The sequence below is a fragment of the Clupea harengus genome, chromosome 5, assembly GCF_900700415.2.
Source record: "Clupea harengus chromosome 5, Ch_v2.0.2, whole genome shotgun sequence".
NCBI classification, from domain to species: domain Eukaryota; kingdom Metazoa; phylum Chordata; class Actinopteri; order Clupeiformes; family Clupeidae; genus Clupea; species Clupea harengus.
Window position 1 is genome coordinate 26,499,117 of NC_045156.1, and position 9,554 is coordinate 26,508,670.

General features: G+C 41.7%; 1 protein-coding gene across 2 annotated transcripts; it reads left to right on the forward strand.

The window, feature by feature from the left end:
• The first annotated feature begins 83 nt into the window (after positions 1 to 83).
• On the forward strand, positions 84 to 5,315 carry hdhd3 (haloacid dehalogenase-like hydrolase domain containing 3). 2 transcript variants are annotated; one of them, XM_012814993.2, is made up of 3 exons: positions 84 to 316; positions 2,223 to 2,557; positions 2,927 to 5,315. In XM_012814993.2, the coding sequence occupies exons 2-3, from the start codon at positions 2,228 to 2,230 to the stop codon at positions 3,320 to 3,322; spliced, it is 726 nt and encodes a 241-aa protein (XP_012670447.1). In that variant the 5' UTR covers positions 84 to 316; positions 2,223 to 2,227; the 3' UTR covers positions 3,323 to 5,315. The 2 variants fall into 2 exon arrangements, with proteins under 2 accessions (XP_012670447.1, XP_031424178.1); XM_031568318.2 differs by lacking the exon at positions 84 to 316 and adding an exon at positions 1,109 to 1,811.
• Positions 5,316 to 9,554: the final 4,239 nt, after the last annotated feature.

Below are 9,554 nucleotides of genomic sequence, written 5' to 3' on the forward strand. Positions count from 1 at the left end.
ATGGACTGTTATTGCCAGAGTTCCATAGTTTACATAGCCATTGACAAAACCTAAGTAAACACATGCAGAGATCACACGCAACTCATATATAGGGCATCGTATTTATCATATTCAGTTAAAAAATTAAGTATGGTGTAGTATGGTATGCATCAGGTAAACGTGAAGCACGGAACACTTTACCCCGCAGCCTGAATCTCCACACGGATGAATTTACGGGTCGGACCAAAACAGTCTTTTGGAGGCGGAGGTTACAGAGAGGTTTTTAGTATTCAAATATCGTTGGTCTTACTTCTGTAGGACCAGGCATAGGGAGCAGGTAACGTTAGGCTTCTCTACTGCTACATTTAATTTGTAATGTCCCTAGTGTTGATGCCAGAGAAATGCATCGTTTGTTATGAGTGGAATCTGACTTAAGCTTTAGTTACAGTTAATATAATAGAAAATAACAGACATGGCTAGGGAGATAGGGTGACCAGACGTCCTGTTTTTCCCGGGATAGTCCCGTTTTTAGTGTACCGACTTGTGAAAAAAATCATGTTTTGTCGTGTGGTGTTTCCTCGTTCGGCAAATTTTACTAATTGGTTTGAGAGCAATAAGACAATATTTGTGGTAACACGATTTACTGACATATATAACTAACATCCGTTCTATCCGAATAGAGGGTCACCAGGGGGTCAGGATTTGAAGGGTTAGCTTCCTCCAGTTAGCATTCAAATTGACCGCCGACATCTTTAAATATGTCGGACAGAGGGTGCTCGCCTCTGGCACCATTAAAACAATTAGGCACCACATAAAATGACATGTCTATGCGGATTGGTGGATGTGGAAAACGGTCCGTGATGACGGTCACGAGGCCATTAGGGAATGTGCATAGTTGCCTTGAAGGCGTAAATTTATATCCGTGGTTTGCTGGTAGGGTGGCCTAACATTTTGCAGGACAGAAAACTGTAGGTAGCCTAATTTAAGTATAAGACGTTTTGTACGCCCAATGTGTAAGGCTAACTCAAAAGAAAACAGATAGCCAATAGAAGCGCATACCCATTTATCATGCAGGTGAACTGAAGTGCAAATAACAGTGAAGTATGACTGCATTTGAACCGTTATAGCACAGAATTCATACAGCAAAAACACTGTCCTGGAATCAGTGTAATCTGACAGAGAACTGTTGAAGCTACTACCTCTATATACAAGAAGCATAGGCTGTTGCATTGATCTTACATTTGCAGTAATTAGAAAAACGTACATTTCATGCATTCAGAATCACATTTTTATATAACAACAATGATATTAATAGGTGCTAATGTAGGATTTTGTTTAACTTCCAGAGATATGCTCAAATGAATGTCTTCGTTTGCAGTCATAATCACATAATCTACCTATATATTTCACAACATGACACCATTTAATGATGTGCTTTTATTGTTAACAATAAAGAATGTTTATGAGGAGGCTCCTCCCCTACACTAAAGTTGTGCATGCACTGGCAGGTTTCAATCCACCAATCTGCATAGACATCATACTTTTGTGGCCATCTGTATTGTGGCACCTAATTGGCTCTTTGTAGAAATGGTGATGAAGTGAGCATCCATGGGATGACATTTTTAAGATTGGTACTTCCTGGGCTGCAGTAGCTAGCAGTAGCGTGGGGTGGTACTTCCTCACTCTCTTCAGGTCTGTATAAACCTCCATGGTTGTCAGACAGGAATCTGGTCAGGAAGACCTTGTCAAGATACATAAAGTTGACCGCTCTGTTTCTGCGACGTGACGGTGGCTCAGCTCTGTGCCACCCAGTTCTGCAGGCAGTTTACAGGGTAAAATGTTATATTAGGGGTAATTATATTAGCACTGTGAAAGTCTGTCTTCCTCATGGAAAGTCATGATTCAAGCCGTAAATCAAAACAAGATGTTATTGTTGGTAATGATAGGGAAAAATTACAGATCCTCATGCACTATTCCTAACTGATTTCACAGAGAGAAGCTCTTAGAAAGTCCGTGCTTAGAGGATGGTCTCTTGCGTTACATCAATTGTCATATCAAAGATTCCAGACAGGCAGTGATGTTTGCTTTGTTCAGTGTTTCACAAACCAAGGCACCCAGTCTGTAGGACTACATCTAGCACAATATCTGGACAGCTGAAATGGAAAGCATTTAGTACACAGCTTTAGCTGATAGGCTAATACATCATGGTGAAAAATGATTGTGTTTGTGCTTCCATCTTCCAGGCGAGATGCGGGGTGCGGTGCGCTGGGTGCTGTGGGATGTGAAGGACACGCTGCTGAAGGTGCGGCACTCGGTTGGGGAACAGTACTGCAGTGAGGCGTCACGTCTCGGCCTGGACCTGCCGCCCTCACAGGTGGAAGCTGCCTTCAAACAGGCTTACCGCCGCCAGGCCAAACTCTACCCCAACTATGGCATGGCCCAGGGCCTGGGGGGACACCGCTGGTGGGTGGCCGTTGTGAAGGACACTTTCAGCCAGTGTGGGGTGCAGGACCCAGCGATGCTCGACAAGCTGTCCTTCAACCTCTACCATAACTTCAAAAACGCTGAGAACTGGGAGGTATTGATGCGCACTGGGATTGTTATGTAACGTTAACTTGATTTGGCAGCACTAAGAGCACCTGGCCACATGTTTTCAAAACATGCTGGCTTGGAAGCTACACCTTTTAATTCAGAAATTGATTTCTATCATGCCAAACATCATTTGTGCTTATCAAATCAGCTGGCATGAAGACTAGCTAGCTAGCATATAGTCACAGGTATGGAAAGTATGATCTTGTTGATCCTGCACATCATCACCCCCCCCCCCCCCCCCCCCCAAAAGTCTAGTTCCTACATAACACAAAGATGTGATTAATGTTATAACTAGGGCTGATGACTTCTATCAGATATTGCTTTTAACAACACATAACGTTTCACTTTACATCAGGTGTTTCCAGACTCTGACCGTACACTAAGGAGCTGTATCGCCATGGGGCTGAAGCTAGGTGTGGTGTCCAACTTTGACAACCGCCTGGAGGGTATCTTGCACAGCTGTGGGCTTCTTCCCCATTTCAGCTTCCTGCTCACCTCAGAAGGGGCCAAGGTGGCTAAGCCTGACGCAGCCATCTTCCACCAGGCCTTGCAGCACTGCGGGGCTCCTGCCTCGAGTGTGGCTCACGTCGGGGACCACTATGTCAACGATTACCTCACAGCACGCTCTCTGGGCATCAGCGGGTATTTGCTGGACAGGCAGAGCAGCACACAGCACGCAGATGTTCCCCCTCAGCACAAGCTAAGCAGTCTGGATGAACTGCCAGCCCTTCTAGAGCAAAATCTATTATAGGTCTCTTTAACTTTTATCCAGGGCAGGGCAGGAAATGTGCAATGAAAAGATTTATAGGTCCATAATTGTGCACTGGAGATTAATCATGTACACTTTTACCTCGATGACTGATGGGGGTATAGATGAGACATTGAAATTCACATGTAATTAAAATCCAATCGATAAGTCACCAAAACTGCTCGTTTATCTTATGGATTAACTTGTCAAATCTCGAGAGAATGAGCTTTGATGGTTATACATTAAACGGTTGGATGGTTTTACACACAATCCTTTTGGGTCATTCCACGGCATATCAGCTAGACCCTTAAATTTCATGTCATAGATTTTCATGAAAAAAAAAAGATGTATTTAATGTGTATTTTATTACTGTAGCTGTACAAAATCTTAAAGTTGTGCACCCAACAATTTTTGTGTTAAAAATGTGTAAAGTACCAAAACTGGAGTCATTTTTGCTGGACTGAATCCACATGTGTTTAACCTCACCAATGCCTAAAATTCATTTAGCTGAAATGTATACTGAATATATTGATCGGTGTTCCTTTTAGCTATGAAATAAAGTGAAACAGGGTGTAGCGTGCAAACATCACTGTCTACAAATTAATATCTGAGGCATTTATCAGTGTTTATTTCCCAGATTTTATATGTGGTATTTGCATAGGTCTATCAACCCTATATTGTTCTTCAACAAAAATCAGACGCTCTACAGTGACATCAAAATGGCCTCAAAATGTAAATTCAAAATGTCCTTGTTTTCTGGGATTTTTGACCCTTGGTTATCTTTTTTTTTCCACATGTACCAGTAATCAATTTACTCAAAGATCACGGATGTGCTTTTTCGTTTTCATAGTGAAATATTTTTATGAAAATAGACAATTTGTAAATGGAACTTTGAAAAGAAAAAACAAGAATCTATTTAAATGTTGATGGTCCTTGATTTGACATTGATATGTACATGAAAGGGACCACAACAAAGTTGCTGAAGAAAGCTGGATTTTGTCACAAATATGTTATGATGATGTAGACAAGCTGTGGCAACACATTAAAGGGAAACTTTGGGATTTTTCAACCTGGGCCCTTTTAGGGTAAAAACTTTGACTTAGGGCAATTAACGATCAAAACCCTTCAGGATTGAGTTAGAATGCTATAACTGGTAACTGTAAAACAGCTGTACAATAGAATTCTGAGGCAAGCCAGCAGCTTGTTATCGCCACTGACAGGCTCGTAAATGTTGATGTAAGGGTCTGAGAACATGGAAAGGATCCCTAAAGAGATACACCTGCGCCTGTTTACCTCAATTTCAGCTCAATCCATTACGATTTATGAAGTGAAGTGGCAGGGTTAAATATATGTGGATTCAGACCAGCAAAAACTACTCTGGTTTTAGGCCTTGGGCACCAACTTTAAAAAAGGTTAACACAAAACTATTGGGAAGATAGATTTAAGATCGTGTGCAGTTACATTAATAAAATATAGAAATGTAACTAAACACTTATACATTACATTAATAAAATATATAAATGTAACTTAATATTTTCATGAAAATCCATGACATGACCTGTGCTGCTCGAGGTGATTTAGCATGGAATGGCCCTTTTCCCTGAAAACATTTCAGGAGAGAAGTTCAGAAGAACTCAGTTGGCATGTCATTGTACCCTTTTAGTGCAAATTTACCTTTGTGCTCATTGTGCTCTGTTGTAATCTACTAGTCTGTGTTTTTGTCCTACAGTGGAAGTGTGACAATTGCAGTTTCTTGTCTATCCACAGGATGGTGTACACTACCTTTCCTCGCACATGGGATAGACTCCCACAGCTATTAGTGTAGGGAAAAGATTTGTTTCAGCAGTTCCAATGCTTTTAAATATGACGATAGTCCGATTAGTCATGTGAAGTTCATCAATCTTTTAGGGAAATGTGTTAATTTAATTGTACTCTTTTTTTATTAGACTATTTTATTAATATGCTGACAATACAATAATTAAAAAGATGCAACTTATTTATTTGAATAGTGTACTTTTAATTATTTCTGTTTAGGCGTGTCTTATTTTACATTTATAATAAAAAGGATACACCATTGTATGGTGAACTAGCCATAAGTTCACCTACATACTTAATACTATTTACACAGGTAACATACGGTATTCAACTTTTCTATTTAAGTTCAGACAGGAATGTTCAGTCAGGACACTCTAGCTGGTAGTTCTCTTGACACACCTGAGAACCTCCCCTCACATTCTAAGTTTGCTACAGCTGCAGCTTACAGGATGAGGAGTTTTCTGCTTGCCTGTCTTGATCCTCCGCAGTAGCACCTGTTTCAGTGTGCGTTAAGCACATGGTTCTAGAGCATTCCTTTCCCTGAGCTTGATGAGCTCAGTTCATTGATTTATTTGCATTTGATCCAGCAGCAGCGAATTAAGCTACCTAACAGCAATGGCAGATAAAGCAAATCTAGTCTAAACTGGTTGTGTCATAAACAGAAATAAAGCTCAACATGTTTTCATAGTATATGACCAAAGTGAAGTAATCCATTACACAGCCTTTACCTAACTTAAATCACTGTTAATTTAAAACACTGTTAATTCTGTTAAAACACAATTAAACAGGTTTTTACTGTTTTTAAGGTATGTTTTTGAAGGTTCGTAATCTGTGTAACATCCTAAAATTAATTTGATGGTAGTCATGTGAAGGAGACAAACACACCTGTTGTTACCACTGGCCGCCCAGGCGTTTCACTCTGTAGTTTTGTGCTTTGGTTCGACCCCATGAAAAAAAGCATTTACAGCACTATACACTTTGTTAGGTACACCTGTTCAACTGCTCGTCAACGCAAATACATGAATCTAATCAGCCAATCACATGGCAGCAACTCAATGCACGTTGACATGGTCAACCTGCTGAAGTTCAAATCGAGCATCAGAATGGGGAAGAAAGGTGATTTAAGTGACTTTGAACGTGGCATCGTTGTTGAGTATTTCAGAAACTGCTGATCTACTGGGATTTTCACGCACAACCATATCTAGGGTTTACAGAGAATGGTCCAAAAAAGAGTAAATATCCAGTGAGTGGCATTTCTCTGGGCTAAAATGCCTTGTTGATGTCAGAGGTGATTGGCCAGACTGGTTCGAGATGATAGAATCACGCAGTTGCTGCAGATTTGATTCTATCATGTCAATATGGACCGAAATCTCTGAGGAATGTTTCCAGTACCTTGTTGGATCTATGCCACATAGAATTAAGGCAGTTCTGAAGGCAGCTTTTACTCTCCTCCACTTTTTGCTCACAACATGTTAAACGAACCCAGCACATGTTAAACAAACCCAACCCATGTTAAACGAACCCAGCACATGTTAAACGAACCCAACCCATGTTAAACGAACCTATCACATGTTAAACAAACCCAACCCATGTTAAACGAACCCAGCACATGTTAAACAAACCCAACCCATGTTAAACGAACCCATCACATGTTAAAAGAACCCAACACATGTTAAACGCATATACAGTGGGGAAAATAAGTATTTGAACCCCTGCCGATTTCGCAAGTTTGGCCACTTGCAAAGAAATGTGTGATCTATAATTGTAATGGTAGGTGTATTTAAACAGTGAGAAATAGAAAATCAACGAACAAATCCAGAAAACTGCATTTTATAACATTTATGACTCACTTGTATTTGATGCAGAAAATAAGTATTTGAACCCCCAAGCAAACAGCAAGAATTCAGGCTCCCAATGACCAGTTATGTGCCCAAGAAGCACACAGATTAGTCCTCATTAGGCCTAACAAGGTACACCTGATCTCAACTGGTGACGTGTATAAAAGAAACCTGTCCAAAGAATCATACTTCACACCTTCAACCTCACCACCATGGGCAAGACCAAAGAGTTGACCAAGGACATCAGAGATAAGATTGTAGACCTGCACAAGGCTGGAATGGGTTACAAAACCATCGGCAAGCAGCTTGGTGAGAAGCAGACAACTATTGGTGCGATTATTCGTAAATGGAAGCAACACCAAACAACTGTCCATCGCTCTAGGTCTGGGGCTCCATGCAAGATATCCCCTCGTGCGGTATCGGTGATCATCCGAAAGGTGCAGAATAACCCCGGAACTACACAGGGGGAGCTTGTGAATGATCTTAAGGCAGCTGGGACCACAGTCACCAAGAAAACCATTGGCAACACACTACGCCGTAATGGTTTGAAGTACTGCAGCACTCGCAAGGTCCCCCTGCTCAGGGAAGCAAATGTACAGGGCCGTCTGAAGTTTGCCAATGAACACTTAAATGATTCTAAGGAGGATTGGGAGACAGGATGTGGTCAGATGAGACCAAAATCAAGCTCTTTGGCATCAACTCGATTTGCTGCGTTTGGAGGGGGAAGAATGCTGAATATGACACCATCCCCACCGTCAAGCATGGAGGTGGAAACATTATGCTTTGGGGCTGTTTCTCTGCCAAGGGTACAGGACGACTCCACTGCATCGAGGGGACTATGGATGGGGCCATGTAATGTGGAATATTGGGCTTGAACCTCATTCCCTCATCCCCTCCCATTGAAAACGCAACCTTAAGGATTTGGAGAGGATCTGCAAAGAGGAGTGGACCAAAATCCCTCCTGAGATTTGTGTAAACCTGGTGACCAACTACAAGAAAAGTCTTTCGTCTGCTTGCCAACAAGGGTTATTCCACCAAGTACTAAGTCATGTTTTGCTAGGGGTTCAAATACTTATTTTCTGCATCAAATGCAAATTAAGTCATAAATGTTATAAAATGCAGTTTTCTGGATTTTTTTGTTGATACTCTATTTCTCACTGTTAAAATACACCTACCATTACAATTATAGATCACACATTTCTTTGCAAGTGGCCAAACTTGCGAAATCGGCAGGGGTTCAAATACTTATTTTCCCCACTGTATGTAACACATGTTAAACGAATGTTAGAAAAAAAAATTCCTGCAGTACATAGATGTTATCTGCTTTGCTGCTATATATATTTGGTAGCCTGGCTTCATTAACCTTGCATTCTGTAATTTAGTTTGGTAATTCCGTCCTACGTGGTCTGCGTATTCACTGTGTTGTATGGGGAAGGATCACTTTTAGGCCTAATACCCGAAGACCTATTTCTTCCCATCTGCTCAGAGACAGATACAGATACAGAGAAAGCTTGGGTGGAGATCAGAAGGGAAATGAGATAGATGGCCAAGCATCTGAAGGGACAAGAGACAGAGATAAATGAAACAATAGCCAGACAGCACCTCCCATGTGGTACAGGGAAATACACTTGCATGCGGCGATGGTTCCTGTGCCATCATGTAATGGATTACATTCTCCCGGCAGCCCACGGGTTACGTTACAACTGGACTCCTTCCCACCCCTCCCTCCCTCCCTCTCCTTCTAAGCTGTCTGTGTATCTACGGAGAGTCCCCCAGCAGAGATCCTTAAAGCAGGCAGGGCTTTGGTAGCTTAGCCAGTCGACTCTAAAAAGCTCCACACCAATCCAATTTCCACATAATAGGATTGGCAACCACAACTCATGGACAAATGAGGGGGTGAGAGAGAGATGCTAGGGGTGTTGCATGAGATAGCTGTGGCCTGTGAAGAGAGATCTGGTCCCCCAGAGAAGAAAATGGATGAAACGCACTCATAAACAAAACAAAAAAAAGAAGAAAAACAACAAAAAGGAGGTCCTTGCACGCTCGCTCTGACATACTCCATGCGTGTTCCAGTGCCTCTCCTGGGCTAATGCCGGGCACTCCAGTTCTCGGACGCTCCTCACAGAGCTTTTCTCTGCACACAAAAGGGTCTGGAGAGCAAAGCAAAACACATAACTGGCAAATTCAGTAAAAAGACAGGAAATAGGAGAAACCTTTCCCTCAGCATAAAGAGCACTCTGGGACGGGGGCTCTTTGTCCGATTGTGCCTGAGGTTTTTTAAGGGAGTTTTTATGTCTACATTTCTATTTGGTTCTCTTGAAATATTCAGAAGATGGAGGAAATAAATGGATGGCACTTGAAAGCAAAGGAAGAAAAGAAATGGAAGGATGATGTCGAAAAGGGAAAGGCTTGGCATGCAACGGGGAAGAAAACTCAGCCAGACGTCAGGGCTGGCACTAGCATGAAAAAATGGGTTGAGAGTGGGCAGAATATTAAAAATAGAGACAGAAAGACACACCAGACAAACATCAGCTTTCAGTCTTCATTGAAAAAAATTGCATACAAACAGAAATAAGTCACAC